General features: G+C 52.3%; 1 protein-coding gene across 2 annotated transcripts in view; it reads left to right on the top strand.

The window, feature by feature from the left end:
- Positions 1–20639, top strand: part of CUEDC1 (CUE domain containing 1) — a 78899-nt gene that overhangs the window by 47986 nt on the left and 10274 nt on the right. For both annotated transcript variants that reach the window (XM_079131447.1, XM_079131448.1), the window contains exons 2-3: positions 11325–11978; positions 16511–16638. In XM_079131447.1, coding sequence (XP_078987573.1) covers positions 11640–11978; positions 16511–16638 — 467 coding nt within the window. In that variant the 5' untranslated portion in view covers positions 11325–11639. The remainder of the gene's footprint in view (positions 1–11324; positions 11979–16510; positions 16639–20639) is intronic.

Raw genomic sequence — 20639 nt, 5'->3', positions numbered from 1 at the left:
TCCCTGGCTAGAATGGAAGATGCAGAGTGCAGGGACCAACTTGGTTCCCACTGAGGCAGGACTGGAGACAGTCTGCCTAAAGAATCACGGCAGCAAAGACTGGGCTGGGAGTCTAAGGGTGGCCATGGTGGTAACCCCTGCAGGCTCTGTTGCTTGCTTCCTTAAGGTTTCTTTTTTCTATCTTTATTGTTTTTCTTTTGTTGTTGTTTTGTTTTAGTTGGAGAGACAGTGTAAGGTGGATGTTAAGGAAAACATGGGTTCTGGGGCCAGACTGTTTAGATTCATATTCTAGTTCTGCTAACTGTGTGATCTTATATAAGTCATTTAACCTCTCTGAGTCTTAGTTTCCTTATCTGTAAATTGGGTGAAATAATTGCTTCACTGTGGGAATTTGGTGGGATAATGCATGCCAAGTGCTTAGAAAGTACATTGCACAAACAACTACTCATGGATATTTGCTATAATTATTATTAAAAAATAACTCAGGGGGCTGGAGGTATAGCTTAATGGTAGAATATAGGTTTATTAACTGTGAGGCCCTGGAATCAATCCCCAGCACCAAAAAAGAAAAAAAAAAGTAACTCCTATCCATCGTAGATACTAGACATACACAAATGCAAAAAGAACATAAAGATCACTGGCAGTGCTATTACTTTAATGTTCTTTAGGTTATTTGCATATTTTATTCTAAAATTATTAAATGGATATGAACCAAAATTGAAAAGTTATAAAAAATTTACAGGGAAATTTTCCCTGATCTGTTTTTATGGCTCAGTTCTCCCCAGAGGAAACTTATACTACCCATTTCTTTTGAATTCTTTTCAAACGTTCTTTCTCCCTACCCACACACGCCTGCGTGCGCGCACACACACACACACACACACACACACACACAAATGCCCTATAGTGTAGTAAATATACTCACTGTGCTTTGCATTGTTCCCTTAGGTCTTGACCAAAAGGAGATATATTGAAATGCCTCATTTTTGTTCACTGTTGAATAATATTCCCTTATATATATGGGATGATAATGTACCATAATTTCACCAGCCTCCTGTTGGTGAGCATTTAGAATGTAACTGAACTTCCACTGTTACAGTTCACAAGGCACTTCTTTATGCACATATTAGGCACATGTGCAAATAGACCTATAGGTAAACTCCACAGAAATGGAATTCAGGAGTCAGTGGGTAGATAGGTGTGGTGTGTGTTAGTGGGGGCGGGGCCGGGCTTGGGACTTCTGTTCCTAAGACCCTCCTCTGCCCATCCTGAACACCCCTCCTAATCTTAGGTTCCTTGGCCTAGATTTCCCAGCCAGGCTTAGATTCTAAATAGTGGGACATTGACTGCCCACCTATCCAAGCCCAGAGATGTTGCCTGCTCCTGTTGGGATTTGAGAGGTCAGGTGCAGACCCTGCAGCTCCAGCCTGTGGAAGTGCCTCCGTCTGCCTGCCTGTAGGAGAGACACAGGGAGGAGTAGCTGGCCCCTCTTTCTTCAGAAGCTGGGCCTAGGCCAGCATGAGCTCACACCTGGAGCTGGCCCAGCTTCCTGGCCCTGCACCAGAGCTGCCAGTGGCCCCTTCTTCCAGTCTGGGCCATTGCACTCGGTCCCAAGTATGTATGTGTTCCTGTTAGTCCACCGGGGCTCCCCAGAGCTGCAGCACCTGAGCGGAGAGGGCAGTGGAGTAACACCCCTCCATCTGCGGAGGTTCTGTCTTCTCCCAGGCGCCTGGGTTGAACGTCTTGGCTGAGCTGCTGGTGTTTGCTGATGGAGAAAGGAATTATCGTGGAAATAGTCCCCAACCGTTGGCCCAGGTTGTGGTGCTAAACAGTTTGTTGCTCAGGCAACCTGAAACTTTGGTGGGGTGGAGAAAAGGTTTCTTGTAAGGAAATTGGTTTTAGCAAGGCTTCTCTTTTTTTCTCGTAGGTAAGGTTTTACCCTCAGGCTCTTCCTTTCTTGCTTCCTGAACATGAGTGCCACATGGCCCTTAAACTCTGGAGGTGCTCAGGCCTCCCCTCTCTTCCCTCCCAGTTCCCCAGCATCTCCAGGGGTGACTCAGACCCTTTAGGACTCAGTGCAGCACAGCCTTGCTGTGTGCCTGGCTCTGTGCTTGGCTCCAGGGAACAGAGTGCTGCCCAAGCTTGCTGGATGGAGAGTGTTGAATCTGGAATCGGAATGCCTGGGTTCATATTTCAGCTTGCTCACTTGGCTGTGTGACTTTGAACAAGTTGCTCCATTCTCTGTGCCTCATTTTTGTATCTATACAATGTAAAGGGCAGGAGTGACATGTACCTCACAGGGCTATGGAGACGATGGAGACAGCAGGCATGGGGCACTTGGAACAGTGGCACCTGAGGACGCAGGCAGTGTTAACTACTGTCATTATGCCTATCCTTACCATTATCTTTCTATGATGAAACAAACAACTGACACTGTTTTTATTTCTGATGAGTTTTATCTTGGATCTTTTCAACCAGAAAGCAGAGTTGGCCTCTCCTTTTTTGGGCCTGGGGACTGAGCCCAGGGGCACTTTACCACTGAACTACATCGCAGTCATTTTTATTTTAAATTTTGAGACAGGGTCTCACTGAGTTGCCCAGGCTGGCCTCAAACTTGTGGTCCTCCTGCTTCAGCCTCTGGAGTCACTGGAATTGCAGGCATGCACTACTACGGCCAGGGCAGACTTGGCTTCTTTTTTGGGGGGGGCGGGTGGTGGTGCTGGGGATTGAACCCAGGTCCTTGTGCTTGACAGACTTGGCTTCTTGATGTCATCTGCCATATTTGGGTGTCAGGAACAGAGATGAATGATGGTGTCCTTAGAACCGAGGACCCAGATGGGCACAGTGGTACACATCTGTCATCCCAGGAGGCTGGAGTTGGAAGACTACAAGTTTGAGGGCAGCCTGGGCAACTTAGTGAAGCCCTGCCTCAAAACTGGGAAAAAAAAAATGCCCCTGGGTTCAATCCCTAGTAAGGCGCGCGCCCGCGCACGAGCGCGCGCGCACACACACACACACACACACACACACACACAGATGAGGATCCAGGGCCAGTCTGCCATGCAAGAGGGGCATTAACCTCCTTTGAATTCTTTTGCTTAGTCCCTGCCCCACTTCTCTCAATAGCAACTGACCTGGCCACAAACATTGATGCAGGACAGAGAAAAATGAGCAAAAGTTCCTTTTTCTCTTTTTGCTTCTTCAGATTTTGTAAAGATTTTTTTTAAAAAAGAAAGAAAAGAAAAACAATTGGATGCCCTAGCCTTATAGATCTGTCTAAATGCTGGGGTGGGCGTGTCCACATGTCCCAACACTGGTACAGGTGGCAGCCCTGGGAAGGCAGGTACTGCTCCCAGACTCTCACCCGTGCAGGTTGTGTCACTGCTGCTTGCATGGAAGCCATATGTCCTCCTTCTTTGTATCCCTCTTCTTCCTAGCCCAGAGAGGTAAGGGGCCAATCCAAGGTCACACAGCAAGGTGTGGCAGAACTGTGTCTCTCCTCCTGTTTTTCTTCCTCTTCCTTCTCTGGGGTCAGGCCCATCCTCTTTCTCCACTGGCTGTGTTGGGAGTCCTCTCTGCCCTTACTGGCCACTCCTGGGTGGGCACAGGTGTGGCTGCCCAGCAGCCCTGAGAGCCTCGGCAGTGAGGCTGGCTTTGTCGCAGCCCCAGCAGCTGTGGCCATTTGGGCCGAGTTTCCATTAAGCTGTTTCCGCGCCTTGGGCAGGAGCAGGAGGCTCAGCATTTAAAGGTCACCCGGCTTTTGAAGCTGCAGCGACATTAATAGCTTGGGAAGAAAACAAGCCTGTGCAGGGGCAGGAGGACAAGGAAACTCTGTCAGGGCTGTCCCTTTCTGCTCCCCCTGGTTGTGCATGTGCGCGCGCACACACATATACACACACGCACGCACACACGCACGCACCACAGAGGCATCCTGAGAGCCCCTTTCTGTCCCTTGCTCTTCCCTCCTTCCTTTCTCCCCCTTTTGGAGCCTCTTTAGCTCAGAAGCCAAGAAGCTCGGCAGACTGCCCCGCGCCCCACCCCCATTGCGTTGGAGGTGACAATTGGTGGAGGATGCAGCTGTCTGGACCCAGCAGCCTCTCCCTTCACACTGCCATTACCCACTTGAGGTTCCCCAGAACTTAACCATGGTTACACAAGCCTCCCAGGGGTCATATGACCTCATTCTGGCCCCTGCTGGCTTTTGCAGCCTGGACTCCTGATGAGACAAAGTAAGCCTGGGCCCAGGCTTCCCGGATGGGGAGCGACGGGGCTGGCAGCTGCTGCATTTCACATACCAGTTCTAGTCACCAGCTAGTGGCTCACCTAGAGTGCCCTGTTGCACAGGGTCCTGAGGCTGGGATGAGGGTGGGGTGGGAGGTCCGCAGGACACTACCTGGATGGATTAGCATGTCTGCCAAGGACAAGGGGTCAAAAGTGGTGGCAGAATGCTACATGTTTCCCACCTTAGAAGCCTTGGGTTTCTAAGATTCCTGGGGTGACTGGCTGAGTTTTTTTCTCCTTGGGGTGTCCCAGGGTGGGGGCAGGGTGCATCCTTGGGTTCTGGGAGAGAAGCTGCGGTTTGCCCTTTCCCTGGAGCAGCCAGGGCCGGCGCCCCAGACACCACCTAGTGGCCTGGCCTGGCGGTGCCACTGGGCTTGGCCCAGATCCTTGGCAAGAAAAATCCCGCTACAGGCGGGGACCTTAGCAATTAAAGACAGACCACAAGATCCAGGGGGCATTCCGGAGTGGTTTTCAGAAGGAGTCTGGGGTGCACAGGAATAGAGCTTGTCTGGGGCAATCCCACCCCTCCTTCCAGAAGGGTGATTCTGTGGGGGGCAGAAGGGGTGGAAAATGCTGGCCATTGGGACCTCTGGTTTCCTGACCCACACCTCCTCCTGAGGCCTCCTAACCCCACCTCTCAGGGTGACCCTCGTCCTCCTGGGGGCAGAATGGAAGTTGAGGTCAGCTCTGGGGTGGGGTGGTCTCCTACCCCCTGACTGACTGGTGTTGGCAGAGAGGGGCAGCCTGCCATCAGCCTTGTGTGTCTGGAAGGAGGCCCTGAAGCCAGGCAGCAGAAAGCTCTGGCCTCAGTCACTTTGGGAAGTGGGATAATAACGCATGTTCCTACTTACCTTAGAGGTTCGTGGTAAGGAGTGAGAGTGTGCAGGAGAAAGGACTTCAGAAACTGAAAGGCCTGCCCACCCACCATTGCCAGGGGAGGAAGGCAAGGGAAGAAAACCCATAGTGAGCTGGGTGTGGTGTGTGCACACCTGTAATCCCAGTCACTTGGGTAGCTGAGACAAGAGGATCGAAAGTTCAAGATTAGCCTGGGTAACTTAGTGAGACTTGTTTCACTAAGGTGTGTATTTGCACCTGTGCACGTTTGACGTAATTCAGTGGTAGAGTGCTTCTGGGTTCAATTCTCAGCACCAGAAAAAAAAAAAGAGAGAGAACCCATAGTCATTGCATGCCTCCAGCTTCGCTTACCCACTTAACGCACGTCTGTTGAGCGTTCTGGGCACCGTTCTGGCACTGGGGATCCCGCGGTGAATACAGCACACACCCTGCCCTTGTGGAGCTTGAGACTAGTGGAGGAGGTGGTCAGCGACACACGTGCCATCGAGGTGGTCTGGTACAGAGGACAAAGGAGTGCAAAGGTTGGGGGATGGGTGGAGCTGCCTCCCTGAAAAGGAAGGGAGGGAGGGGGCCCTGTGGATTTGTGAGAGAAGGACACAGCAGATGCTGGAAAGAGTGTAGTCAGAGAGTCTGGACAAGCGTGTGCTTGGCTTGCTGGTGATCTACCAAGGATGCAGGGTAGCTGGACAGAGTCTGGAAGGTCGGTATGTGTCTGTGCATGTGTGTCTCTGTGTGTGCCTGTCTGTATTCACACATGTACACACTTGATGGCAAGGTCAAAGAGGTGGCAGGAGCAGGACCACGCAGGGCCCAGTCGGCCACATTAAAGCTCTGGGTTGTAATCCGAGGACATGAGAAACCCTGGGGCTTTTGGAACTGGGGAATGACATGGCCACATAGTAAATAGTCTATAGGGAGGAGGCAGGGAGATCGGCAGGAGATAGTAGCATGGAGGCGGTAAGGAGTGGAGTGGCCAGGTTCTGAAATCATTTTGAAGTCCGAGAAGACAGAATTTGCTGTGGATTGGGTATAGGCTGTAAGAGAATGAGAGCCCTCAGAGATGACTGCACAGCTTTGGCCTGAGCTATTAGCAAAGGTGGAGAAGGCAGGGAGGAGCAGGTTGGGGTCAGAGGGCATCAGACCCATTTGTTGGACCTGCTTTTGAACATCCCTGTGAAAGTAGCAGGCAGGAGTTGAGGGGGAGAGGTCAGAAAGCGCGAGAGAATGTGGGAGCCGGTGTGCAGAGTGCAGATGGCACTTAAGGCCGCGGGGCTGGATGAGACCCCTCAGGGAGTGGTGTGGCCTGGCAGACGGTCCAAGGCCTATGCCTGGGCCCCACTAGCCTATCTCATTGGGTGCCTACTCGGCTCCAGGCACCCATGTAAATTCTATTACAGCTCTCCTTCCAAGTAGGTTTTATCCCTGTTCCAGCCAACAAGGAAGCTAAGATTCAGAGCAGTGAAATAATTTCCCATCACACAGCCTCACCAGGGTCAGATGTGAACCCAGGACTCTGATTCTCAAATCTGCTGTGCAGACCTGACCCTGGCCCTGATGTAAAGGCCTTTCTCAGGCAAGAGGCTGCCTGGGTTGACCTTGGACAAGGCCGGGTGAGCCTCACTGGGGCAGTCTGCCCACCTCTCTGGGCCAGGCTGGGAGTGACTCAGGTTTGGCTGATACCCACACTGGGAGTGGAGATTGGCTCTGTGCCGCCCCCTGCCAGGCCTGGATTCCTTCACAGGGGGGTGGAGACTGGCTCCCTGGGACCTGGAGGAGGACAGGTGTGATGTTTCTGCTTCCAGGTCCTCAGATCACCCACAACCACACATCCGTGTAGAGGTCTAACGGGCTCAGCCAGTTTGATTCATTTCCTTTGTCAGAAGCCAGTCAGGGGTTATCTTCCTATTTTCCTGCCAGCACTCAGCAGCTGGGTTCAGAGAGGTGGTATGGTTTCCCCAAGGTCACAGAGCCAGGTCTGGGGCAGAGCCAGCAGACCTCCCCTGTGCTGTCTGTCCTTTGTTGGAATGTCCTAAGCCTGGGGCACACATGGCTGCATTTCTCAGGCTCCTTGGCTCCTAGCCCTTTCAGCCTTACTTGGCATTTTTGGCTCTTGGGAAGTAGGTTGTTAATTCTGGTCTCTCTACATACTTGCCGTGTGACTTTGGGCCCGTTATCTAACTTATCTGAACCAGTTTCCACAGCTATAAAGTAGAGACAATAGCATCTATCTCATGAAGTTGTAATAAAGATTAAATGTGGGGGCTGGGGATGGGGCTCAGTGGTGGAGTGCTTGCTTAGTGTGAGTGAAGCCCTAGTTGGAGCCCTTATACTACAAGAAAAAAAAAAAAGAGAGAGAGAGAGAGAGAGAGAGAGGAGAGAGAGAGAGAGAGAGAGAGAGAGAGAGAGAGAGAGAGAGAGAGAGAGAGAGAGTGGCTTACAAGCTTATAAACCTAGATTATCTGCATGCCTTAATTTTTCCAAGTATTCAAAATTTTTTTTTCTTTTTTGGGTTCTAGGGATTTAACTCAGGGGTAATTTACTATTGAGGCACATCCCTAGCCCTTTTTATTTTGAGACAGAGTCTCACTAAGTTATTCAGGGCCTCACTAAGTTGCTGAGGCTGGCCTCAAGCTTGTGATCCTCCTGCCTTGGCCTCCTGAGTTGCTGGGATTACAGGCGAATGCCACCATGCCCGGCTTAAATTGCTTCTTATCTGAGCAGTGCTGGTTGCAAAGGCAGCCTGACACAGATGAGGCTGACCTTAAGGATGATCCTTCTTTCCTGGCAGCTAGACACACCTTAGTCCTTGCCTCCAACTCTGGCTCATTCTTAACCAGGGGGAGAGAGAATGGTCCTCTGGGAATTGGGACCCTCATAGCCCCACTCAGTATTACCTGTCAGCAGCCTGCTTCTGGGAGTCCCTGAGTGCTTATAGAATCCTGTGAGGTGGTATTTCTAAGAGTCAAACCCTGTTTCCCTGTGTTTGCCGTTGCTGTTTCTGAGCTTTCTCCTCATCCGCACACCTGCCCTTTGATGGAAAAGTCTAGGCTTTGCCATTGGTTGCTGTGTCTTTGGGCAGCTCTCTTCTAGTCTGAGGTCTCAGTCTCTTTATCGAAACCTGGAGAGGGTGTGTGAGGCTGGCTTGCCACTGTCCACCATCCCCATGTCATGGCCCACACACAAAGTGATGTTTCTCAGGGCTTTGCGCCTGGAGTAAATGGAAGTAGCTGCCTCCCCTTCACATTTCCTTCCAGAAGGCAGAAGGAATTCTGGGGGTTCACATCTAGATGGTGGGGGAAATCCCCAAAAACTCCTCCTCTCGCCAGCTCCCTGCACCTAGGGAGCAGCTTGGCTAGCACACCGACTGCCCCAGGCTTTTCGCCAGCCTGCCGGGGCAGAGAACAAGAATGCCTTGCTGTCTTCCATGCTCTGTGCTGGGGATCGTGTTGCACTGAAGTCACCTCAGGGTGCATTCAGACTTACATGAACCCTGCTGCCGGTGGCAGACCTGCATGAACCCAGCCTGGGGCTGAACCAGTGCATGCTTATTGTTGATGGCAGAGTTCTAGAATGCCTCTCGGGGGGCCAAGCCTAAGGGACCTATCCAGGGGCTATTAATGGGGAAGGTGTAGGCCCCACCATTTTCTTTCTTCCTCTTCTGGGGGTGGGCCAGGTCCTGGCCTCTTCCTTTCTGCTCTTAGCAAAGTGAGAGTTGGGTCTCCCAGCTTTCTTACTGAATTACTAGGGGGCAGGGAGATGGTGGCTTCACTGCAGAGGGCATTAACACAACGCTGTGACCCCTATGTGTGATGACCAGGGCATTCGCTTCTGGGGCCTCCTGACCCACAGAGGTCTTTGTTAGAGGCCTGAGGGCAAAGACGGCTACTAGGAGGGCATTTTGGCAAAGCCAGAGCGGCATCCCCCGACCTTCTGATGTGTTGGGGTGGGTGGGAGATGTAGAGGCTGGGGTGTCTGAAGCCGGCAGGAGAAGCCACATCATATTGGGCTGCCTTCCTGTGTAAATTCTTATAACTTAATGCTTAGACCAATCATCTGCACTTGCTCCTGTTTTTCCTTGTGAAATGGCGATGGCTCCCTGGGCTATGACTGGCTCATCTGGGAAGAGGTGGGGTAGAGGGAGTTGGATAATAAATCATGCTTCACCCAGTTAACGAACACCATTCAAGCATTAAGCATGATGAAGTAGGTCTGTATCTTCTGACATGGGAAGATGGTCACAGCACACTATTAAGTAGAAAACACTAGCGGCATGGCAGGATTTATGGTTTGATCACATTTTAGTAAAATAAATTCATACACATGGTAATACATGCAAAGACAAATACCTACACATAGATACATTATTGCACTAACAAGTCTCCTCCTGGTGGGAGAGGATTTCAGTTTTCTAACCTTGGTGTCCGTGCACCTCTAGTTTTCTGTTCTCAAATACAACCCACCTCTCTGGGACTAGCAGACACCAGAACAGGAGCCCTTGACAATTTCCACAGCCCTTCATGGAGGCAGAGGAGTTAAGCTTTTAAGAACCTCAGCATGGTGCACTTGAAGCCACCAGGGAAGTATGAGGTCCCAATGAACCTACAGGGACTGACCTAAAGGGACAGGGATTCTTCTGACTCTAGGGTGGAGAGCACCCCTTACACCTTCAGCCATATGACGTCGAGACAGTGGTAAGGAAGTTCCCTTTGATCTTGCACCTGTTTCATCAAATTTAAGAATAACCTTGAGCTGGGTGGTGGCACACGCCTGTAATCGCAGCAGCTCCCGAGGCTGAGGCAGGAGGATTGCAAGTTCAAAGCCAGTCTCAGCAATTTAGCAAGGCCCTAAGCAACTTAGCAAGACCCTGTCTCTAAATAAAGTATAAAAAAAAGGGCAGGGGATGTGGCTCAGTGGTTAAGTACCCCTGGGCTCAATCCCTGGTACCAAAAATAGAGAATGTCCTTTGATGGAACAGTCCCTTAAAAGACACTCCACTTTTCTACAATTAACAAAATTATTGTAGATCTTGGGGTAAAAAGGAGAAAGTAAGAACACTGATGTTTTTAGACTCATTCTGCTCTCCCTTGTGCACACTAACAGGGGTGTGACATTGGCCGTCATTTACTTGCCTAACCTAAGTGGGCTGGGCGGTTTTTTGTTGCAGACTTAGGTTCCTAATTGTGCTTGACTCTCAGTCGCATCCATCCATGTCCTCAGGTACACTCTCCTGGCACTGGGGACCAGGGGCCAGGTTGGCCGGGTCAGGTAACTGGGTTTCTTGGGTATAAGAACAGAATGTAGGGCATACCTGTTCCTTAAGACAACTTTGAGAGGGTACTTCTAGAATTTTTGTTTCTTTTTCAATATATAGGGACACAGTGTTCCATAAAAAACAAATTTGTGTCTCTGATATAAATAAAAGGTATTAGTGTAACATTGGGGTAAGAAGAATGAATCTAGGGGTTGATGTTGGCCTCGAGTTCCTGTGCTTCCCTCTGTTGGGCTGGTGCTTCTCAAAGGCAAGGACTGAGTTTTAGGGCCTGATGTGGTTCCTCTAAGAGTGGGACCTGGCTTCCCCTATCAGCCCCAAGGTGTTTAAGGATGAACATGACATTTCCTCTCTCAGGTTGGAAGCTCTTGGTGATGCTGGGGAGTCCTCAGGATTCTTTGGGGCTCTGCACAAGGGACACCCTGGTGGTGGGACCATGATGGTAGGGTGGTGATGTGGGAAGATAAGGAAAGCAGCAACTGGTTGGGAGTAGTAACTAGAGGGGCAAGGCCACTATACAAAGCCCCTGCTGGCCTAGTTGTGTCCTCAGGGGTCCTTGGCAGCATGTGTAGTGGTTGAGACAAGTGGCTTGGGGGGGGGGTCATGAGTCCTGGGTTCAAATCCTGTCTTCTCTGCTTTGATCCTTTTAGTCAATGCCTCAGTGTTCCATCTGCAAAATGGGGATATTAGCGCCTACCTCACTACCTGAGTGTTGTCATGAGTTAGCCCACATAGAGCACTTTGTACCTGGCACAAAGGAAGTCCTGTCTAACCGAAGCTCTCCTGCGTTCCGTGGCTGTTAAGAATCTCCACTGGAGAGAAAACACAAAAGCTTGGTCTCCCTCAGGCAGGGGAGAGGTTGTCCCAACTTGAGCTCAGATTGGTTTGCCCTTGACCCTGACTGTCTCCCTCGTTTCAGGTGGGACCCTCCGTGGAGCCGGCGGCAGGATGCCCCGATGGTGTGGATGACCAGTGGTCCAGCCCCAGCACCACCCAGGCCCGCATGCCGCCTCCCCGCGACAACCGCTCCCCGAGGGCAGCCTGGGCCCCGGAGCCGGTAGACTCCTGACCCGGAGCCCCGCCGCCCATCCATCCCTCCTGGACGCCCGGGGGGCGGAGGAGGCGCAGGAGTGAGCTGCCCCCGCCAGGAGCCAGCCAGCGACCGACGGCGGAGGGACCAGGACGAGGGGCTTCGCAGCCGGGCGGAAACATTCTCCCCAAGAGGCTCGGCAAGATGACCAGCCTGTTCCGCCGGAGCAGCAGCGGCGGCGGGGGCGGCGGCGGCGGCGCGGCGGGGGCGCGCGGGGCGGGGGCCGGGGGCGGCGCGGCCCCGCAGGAGCTCAACAACAGCCGGCCCGCCCGCCAGGTGCGCCGCCTCGAGTTCAACCAGGCCATGGACGACTTCAAGACCATGTTCCCCAACATGGACTACGACATCATCGAGTGCGTGCTGCGCGCCAACAGCGGCGCGGTGGACGCCACCATCGACCAGCTGCTGCAGATGAACCTGGAGGGCGGCGGCGGCAGCGCCTACGAGGACAGCTCGGACTCCGAGGACAGCATTCCCCCCGAGGTAGGGGCGCGGCCCCCGTAATTCGCCTCTAGCTCAGACCACCTGGTTGAACCTCTTAAGAGGATCTGGCTTATTCCCCTGCCTGAGTTCTAACTAGCAAGCAGCTCTCCATCCCCGGGGGAAACGTCTGGTCAGGCAGAGACCTGATTTTATGGGCAGAAATCCCGCAGTCATTCAGCACTGAGCACCGGCTCGGTTGTGTGCCAGGCACAGTAGTAGACGCTGGGTCCTCGTCATCAGAATCCATGTGCTCGGTTTAAAAATGCAACACGGCCAGGTGTGGTGGCTCACGCCCGTCATCCCAGAGACTCCGTGACAGACCAGGAGGATTGCAAGTTCGAGGCCAGCTTCAGCAACTCAGTGAGGCCCTAAGCAACTTACTAGACCCTGTCTCAAAAATAAAATAAAATAAAATAAAATAATAAAAGGACTGGGGATGTAGCTCAGTGGTACATCAGTGGGTTTGATTCCCCTAACTTAATTAATTAATTAAATAAAATTCCAACGTAGCTCCAGTGCCCTGGGTCCCAATTCCAGGCCTCAAGTCCTCTAGTGTGTATTTTTCAAGAAGGTCTATGGAACCTCCTCGTTCCCACCTTAGCCATATCAGAAGTTTCTGTCCTCCTGGAGCTCATAGTCCAGTGTGGCCTGGAGGCAAGAGTGGGGCACTGACTGCCCAGAGTGGTGCATGCTACAGGGGAGAGAAGCAAGCACAGGCCGAGGGGAGGGCTGACCCCCGCTCCCCTGGCCTGGTACCTCGAGGAAGAGCAAAGAGCCCAGAAAGGATGTGCAGGTAAAGGGAGCAGCTTCGCAGAGACTCAGGTGAAATAGTGCAGGACTGGTTAGGGAACTGGCCCCAGGACCACCTCAGGATCCCAGAGTGAGAGAGACCACGGAGGCCGCACGTCTTTGCTGCTGAGAAAGCTTGGGGCTGTATCCCTAGATCATAGGGAGCCTGGAAGGAGAATGGCCTTCAGACCTGCCAGTTCAGTCCCTCTGACTGAGGTGTGATAGAGGTGGACATGGGAAGTTCTGCTCTTGGCTCTCCAGGGAAGTGGCTGGGGAGGGAGGACCGCCACATTACATCAAAGCCCACTGCGGGGAGCGTCTGGTGCTCTCCAACCTCATCTGGAGTTCAGTGCACGTCTATCTCCCCAGTCTCCAAAGGATCTGTAGTGCTCAGTGCAGAAGGGGCAAGGCATGCAGTCTGTCAGTGAAAGGGTCACTGCCTGCAGGGGCATCTGGGACATGCAAGATGGACAAGGACCCAGCAGATGGGACTTAGCTCCACTCTTCATTGAATCTGAGTCCTGTGCCAGGCACCATCCTGGGTTCTTTGGTGGCATTTTCTCTTCTAATCCACACACATTTTGTGAGGAGCATTATTATTATCCTCATTTATAGTGAGACAACTTAGACTTGCATATGGCCTCAGTCCTCAAGAGTCCTGCAGGCAGCCACTCCCCATCAAACATGGTCATCCTGCAGGGGGAAGCCTCCTTGCTTCCCCTTTTCTTATTGGGTGCCCCTGAAATTTCTTTCTCTCCAGTGGAGGAGAAATTGTGTAGACAGTGAAGTCTGGCTTATCCCTGTGTCAGCTGCAACACCCAGGACAACCTGAGCACATAACAAGCACACAGGGCACATTTGTTGACTGAACAAACGTTGCTGCAGTCTTTGCTGGGCTTTCTGTCATCTCTTTCCCTTCCCCGGGGAGACACTTCTTCGACCTGCCTTGATTAGCAGGAAAGGAAGGGTGTGAGTGTGTGTGTGTTTTCAGTGTGTACAGATACATTTTTTTCAGAATGGGCTGGAAAGTTTCCTGCAAACTCTGACCCTTTCTACAGTGCCATTTGTCCTGACAGTGAGGCGGATAGGACATTTCCTCCTTGTTCACAGTGCACAGCCCTTGTGCATGGCTTCTCCAGCCCCTAAATTGCCTGCACTTTGTGTTCACTTGTTTTCTAAGACCCTTGCCCTCGGTTGAGCCCCTGCTCAGCACCCCTGCCCTTTCCTTGGCTCTTTCCCTACTCCCTACCTCTGGAGCGCTGCCTGAGCCCATCAGCAGGCGGCTCCTGAGCCAGCAGAAAGTGCTGCAGGAAATTTATGAGCAGCAGCTGAACGACAATACTGCTGACTGGAAAAAAATCCCCTTTCGGGGGCTGATGGATGGTGGGCTGGCCCAGGGGGTATCCTTACCACAGAGAAATATCTCCTGTCAGATGAATGGCTCAGACCCTGCTTCCAGAACACCTGGCAGGCATCCATCACCCACAGCGACTTAAGTCAGGAGGCCACAGAGGCTGAAAACCCAGCACCTTTAGAGCCAGAAGAGCAAGCACCTGTGGCTAGTGGGGTTGGAAGAGAGAGGCAGAGGAGGCCAGGAAGGCACGGGGTTCTCCATGGGGCTTGGGATCTGCTTTTCTGGAGCCTGTCTGGTCCACTGCCTCTGTCCTTGACATTTCCCCGTTCCTCTCCAGGAGCCTCTGCAAGGCGGGGCTTGCTGCCCCAGGAAGTCGCACTGTGGAGCTGGAGGGGCCCCGGGAGCCTGCTCTCCCTGAGTCTTGTGGGCTGACTGCTGCAGGTCACAGCCAAAGGAAACCCCAAGTGGCTTCTTCTGGGAAGAGTTCCCCTTGAGCCCTCCTCCTGTCCTATCTCATGAGACCAGTCTCAGCCAGGATAGTCCAGGCTAAGCCCCAGCCTGGAATCCTCGGAGCAAAGGAAATGGATGTGTGAGCCGTGTGTGGCAGCAGCAAGTCCTCTGTGTGCCCCAGGTTCTTGCTAAGCCATTCCCCTGTGCCAGGCATCAGAAATTTTGGCAGTGAACAGGAACAGCCCTTATATTGTTTGTCCTCTGTCTCTCTTGAGCGCTGTCTTACTTCTCGTGAAAATCTGGGGTAAGCAAAGCAGTGGCCCACAAAACGGCTACATTCTTCTTTTCCTGCAAAAGCATCTGTTTAAATACTTTCTGCCTCAAAGGAAGAAACGCTAGCACATTCCAGGGTGGAGGCCGCCTTGGGTCGGCCTGGCTGTGTGTGTACGTGCTCACATGTGCATGCTCGCTGCCAGGGTGTCCCTGTGAGGCTCCATGCAGGACATGGCTGGTCCAGAGCAGAGATGTGCCAGTCTGTGCAGCCCAGCCCAGACTTGCAGAGGCAGAAACAGAGGCCACTTTAGGGGTGACTTCTGCAAACTCAATTGGAGTGAAACGTGAGGCCTGGGGACTCTGGGCCAATTCATAGCCTCTGAGCCCTTCCAGTTTCCTTGGTCTAGGAGATGGAAAAAGTGCTATGGGGAGGAAGAGAGAGAAGCAGGAGGCTAAGGAGTAGCCAGTTGGGGTGTATGCTGAAGGATTTGCCCCAAATGCCTCTGTGGACCTCTGGGAAAGGGTCTAGGTCAGTCTGTGTGGCAGGAACCCAGCCTTTGCCGAGCCCAGGCCTCTCCCTGCCCTCTCTCACTCCTGGATGAAGAGAAGAGTTTAAAGGGAAAGCAGTCATCTAGAACCTGTCCACCCTGGGAATTCAACCTGGGCATTCAGATATTGGCCGTGAAGACCATACTCCAAGTTGAAGACTCGATTCTAAAAACATTGGGTAGCTTTTGCTGTCATTTAGTCAACCTGGACCTCAGTTTTCTCATCTGTAAAATGGGTGTAATGATCTACATCTTACCTCACCAGGCTGTTTGAGGTTAAGCTAACAGATGTGGAAGTACTTTGAGAAGGGTGTGAATGATGTTATCAAAGAACAGCACACGTACAAGAAGAAGTTACAGGGCTGGGGATATAGCTCAGGTAGTAGAGTGCTTGCCTTGCAAGCACAAGGCCCTGGGTTCAATCCCCAGCACCACACACAAAAAAAAACGAAAACAAAAAGAAGTTACAAATCTCAAGCACCCAGCTCGATGAAGTCTAGATCAAGAAACATCATCAGTGTGGGGCAGTGTGGTACAAGGCTGTAATCCCAGAGGCTGAGGCAGGAGGACCTCGAGTTCAAAGCCAGCCTCAGCAACTTAACAAGCTACTCAGCAGGACCTCATCTCAAAATAAAAAAAATAAAAAACAGGTTGGGGATGTTGCTCAGTGGTTAAGCGCCCCTGGGTTCAATCTCTGGTACCAAAACAAACAAACAATGAAAAAGAAATCATCCAGAGAACCTGGAGTCCCCTGATGCCCCTCCCCCTCCTGACCCACCCCACCGAGTTCATGATGCTCTAACTTATATCCTTATGTGTGTTTTTCCTATTCTTGAGCCTTACTTGGATGGCTAGTGTTGCCCTGAACCTTCCCTTTGGGTACATGTACTTTCATGTCTGCTGAGAGTCTTGGAATAGTAGGGGCAGAGGTAGCCATGTGTCCAGCTTTAGCAGATAAGGCCAGTTTTCCAAAGAAGTGGTTGTATCCATTTACACTCCCACCAGCAACACACTGAGTTCCTTACTACCGATCCTCGCCCACACTTGGTTTTGTCTGAATGCCATTTAAATTCAGGGAAGGATTATTAATATTTCTTTCTCTATTGTCTCTGATTTAGATCTTGGAAAGGACTTTGGAACCTGATAGCTCCGATGAAGAGCCCCCGCCTGTGTACTCCCCGCCGGCCTACCACATGCACATGTTCGACAGGCCTTACCCTCTAGCTCCCCCGACTCCACCTCCCCGGTGAGAATCCATCTTGCCTCAGAGTGCAGGGGAGCAGGGAAGGGAACAGGGCTGGGGCTGTGTATGAACACAGTGGGAAACTCCACTGGACCTCTCAGTGTATTAGTCCATCAAGAACAAGCTTCTACTGTGGCAAGAAACATTTTAGCTAGATACCAAGGAGAACTTTCCAAGGATAAGGATTGCATAAACAAACACATACTAAATTCCTAGTCTATAGGTAGCATGTCCCATACTATTTGGGATGCAGTTAAGTATGGTTTAACCTCTGCTTTCTGGGATCTTATTCTCAAGGGACATGCAGAATAGGAAGAGAGAGTACATGAAACACATATTGACTCTTCCCTTCTGAAGCCCTTGCAAATATTACTTTTTGTTTCAATACTGGGGATTGAATTAGGGCCTCATGTATGCTAGGCAAGCACTCTATCACCGAGCCACATCCCCAGCCCTTTTTATTTTAATTTGAGGCAGAGTCTTGCTAAGTTGCCCGAGCTGGCCTCAAACTTTTGCAATCCTCCTGCCTCAGCCTCCCCAGTAACTGAGGCATGTGCCACAACACCTGGCTCACAGAATCATTACTAATTAATCACAGTGCGCTTTCCTGCTGAGGCAAGACAACACCTCAGAGTCCCCTTCAACACAGCACTCCCAGCTAGTCATCAGTCCCTGATGGAATGGCTATTGGTTTGTCACCCCTGGGCTGTGGGTATTATGGGAATTTTTAAGCAATAGGAGCATGTCTTCTTTTCTGGGACAGTTTGATAATTGGAGGCAGGAGAGTAGTAGTCTGCGAGGTCCCTGAAAACTTCCAGGTTAAAGATTGTAATTTGGAAGCTTAGAATGAAGCAGGCCACCAACAGGATCCCATGGGTCTTAGGACCCTGTTTTCCTGGGCTCCTCAAGCTGCTGTTCCTTAGAATGATGCAGGCAGGGCGGGGAGGAAAACAGGGACTTGCCACCTGGATCTTCCCTTCTGGGGATCTTGGAAGCCTCAGACCAGTGATGGAGAACTTGTGTTATTGGACAGGTATAGCTAGTAGGAACACTATCATTACCCCCTTTTTTACAGAGAAGGAAACTGAGCCTCAGAGAGACTTAATAAGCTTCCCCAAGACTAAAGGTTGAGATTCAAATTATTTTATTTGGAGGCAGAGTCTTGCTAAGTCGCACAAGCTGGCCTTGAGTTTGCTCCCGCCTGCCTCAGCCTCCCCAGTTGCTGGGATTGCAGACCTGTGCTGCTTGGCCCTGGACATTTCTTTCTAACTTCAAAGCTGCTTACTCTTCTCTGCTGTGTTCTGTCACCTCCCTAATGGGAAATCTCTGACTGTAGCTTAGGGAGCTGATAGAGTGGCAGAAGTTTACGGGGTGGGGAGTAGCTAGCGTTACTACCCCTGAGTTAGGGGTAGGAGCAGAGCTGCGGTCTACCTCAAGTGGTACCCAGGAACTGCAGGCTGTGCTGGGGTGAAAGGTGAGGAGTCAGTGGATGGATCTGGGTGGGTCTGCCCCTTCGCCCCCATAGGAGATCCTAAAGGAACTGCAATTCAAGCTGTGACCCAAGGCCACGTGCTTTGGTACTAGCCTGACGAAGCAGAAAACAGCACAGGCCGAGCCAAGGAAGAGGGTCTAGGGAACTCCTGGAGCGTCACATGGCTGGATGGGCCCCCAGAGGCCTGCAGATCTCAGGGGCCTCTTAGCCTTCCAAGGAGCTTCCATCTTACCTGCAGCCGTGGGGAGCCCCAGAAAGGGTTTCAGCTGGAGAGTGGTGTGTGGTCCCGTTTTGTGTTTCAGGAACCTCCCCCTGGCTGCTGAAGGGAGATGAAATTTTAAGGGGCAAATGGTCTGGTTCCCTTCTGCCACCTTGTTACTGGATTCCTAAGAGCCGCAGATGGGGTGGAGTTTGGGAGCTTGAACATTGCTTTGCTAGAGGCAGAGAGGCAGGGTCATCCAGGGGAGCAAGCCTGGAAAGCCCGCAGTCCTGCACCCTGGTTTTGGCTGGATGACCTTTCTGCCCTGGCATCAGGAGGACCCTTATGCACCTCAGTGTCCAGCTTCATCCAAAATCCTGCCAGGGAGACCCATCTTGACAATCCTTCTCAGCCAGGTTTGACATTCTATGGGTAACCCAGGGGGGCCTAAATGGAGCTTGAAGTTTTAGTTTTGGGCACCAGAGATGCAGGGCCAGGATATCCTCCCCAGCCTTCTGTCGCCTTCCCCTCCCCCAGCCTGTCCTTCCTTCCATCTGTCTAAAAGTCTCTGAAGCCCAAGGGACCCCTCCATACAGGCTGCTGCCTGTTGTTTTTCCACTGAAATTACAGCCTTGGAAATTTTTCATGTGCCTCTCAGCTCATTTCTGACATTCCTTTCTGACCACAATGGAGTTGCCTGGGCTGCCCATGCGCCCTTCGGTCCCCAACCCAGCAGTTATGGGCTGACCTCATCTCTGCCAGGGCCAGGGCGAGGAGGGGCCCGAGTCTGTCCTTCCTCCAGGACCGCCAGCAAGGAAGAAAATAGCAGGGGTCCTCCACCTTGACCCCTCCCATTTGGGTATCTTAGTAACAAAGGGCTAGGGTGTCCACATAGAACTCTGGGCTTTCCTTCTGCTTTTCCTGGGGCTTTTTAGGTGGTTGAGCTGGGAGTGAGCACCTGTGCCCCAGTTGAAGGTCCTGAGACCCGAGGAAGGGTAATGACCCTAGAGGAGATTTCTGTCCGCGGGGCGGAGGTGGTCTTCCACACCCTGAGAGATGGGGCATCCTCTCCCTGCCTCTCAGGCCTGGGGAGGGATATGGAGCGTCTGCCAGGGGCAGAAGGTGGTAGGGTGATGTAGTAGGAATCTTGGCCCAGCAAGGGGAGTCCCGGTTATGATGCAGGTGCCTCCCTGAGGCTTCCCTCGCTGTACAGCCAGCGAGAGGGTGGACCGTGCGCAGGGTTCCCCTGGCTCCAGGCTGAGCACACTGAGCTCCCACCGAGCACTTAGCAGCTGGTTACCCGTCTGCTGCCGCCCCCGCCCTCCCCGCGCCCCCACCCGGCCACCCGCCCAAAATAGAAAAGGAAAGGAAGTTATTTCCACAGTCAGCTGCAGCCCGGAAAAACTCCCCTCCAGTGAGGGGGCGGGCGGGATTCCTGGAGCTGGAGGCCAAATCAAAGCCAGGCCCCAGCACCCGCGAGTGAGCGAGAGCGGGCCCCCACCGCCCCGGCCCGCTGCCTTCTCAGTGTGTCATTTCCCTGATTCAGCAGAACACGTGTCCTGCGGTTGCCACGCTGCAGGCTGCCTAGGAACTGTGGGGAGCTCCTGGACCGACTCCAGGCTGCCCTCAGGCATGGGAGTCAGAGCAGGAGGCTGGGGGTCAGGGAGGCTGCTGGCCTGGCTTCCTCTCCTGCCCGCTGCCTCTCACTGCTGGCCTCTGCCCTGGCACAGACCTCCTGACACACACCTTGTTTAGGAATAGTGGCCCCTGAGGGCCCCTGGGAACAAGAATCTTCTGCAGGCTTCTCCATATGCCTGCTCAGAAGGTTGTTCAAGACCCAGCTGGTGAGTCTTCAGAAGACCACCCCACTGGCTTGTGGCTGACCCAGAATGGGAGCTCAGATCTGCTTTCTTCTCTCTAGGGGTCCTGGAGTCTCCTCTCCTCCCCAACAAACCAATGGGCAGGCAAGTCAGGCTGTTGGTGGCTTTTGCGTTTGTTCATTTGGACTGTACCTGTTACTCAGTAGCCACAAGTTGGGCACTGTGTTAGTGCAAGGGATATAAGCACAAAAGGACAGAACTACTGCTGTCTCTAGGGGCCATTGACAAAGGTCTACTTATAAATCCACAGCATCTACATTAGCATGAGGACACTGAGTGGAGAGCAGTGACTGTCAGTCTGAGCCCAAGGCCAAGGCTGGGGAGTTGAGGCTGATTGAGTGGAGTCCCTACTGATGACAGAGAGAGTGCCAGCTTTGTTCTGGAGGCAGTGGAAGCTGCTGGAACCCCTGAGTGAGATCCCACCTACTTGAGG

Source organism: Sciurus vulgaris, assembly GCF_902686455.1.
Source record: "Sciurus vulgaris genome assembly, chromosome: 3".
Classification (NCBI taxonomy): Eukaryota; Metazoa; Chordata; class Mammalia; order Rodentia; family Sciuridae; genus Sciurus; species Sciurus vulgaris.
This window is presented reverse-complemented; position numbering and strand designations above follow the sequence as displayed.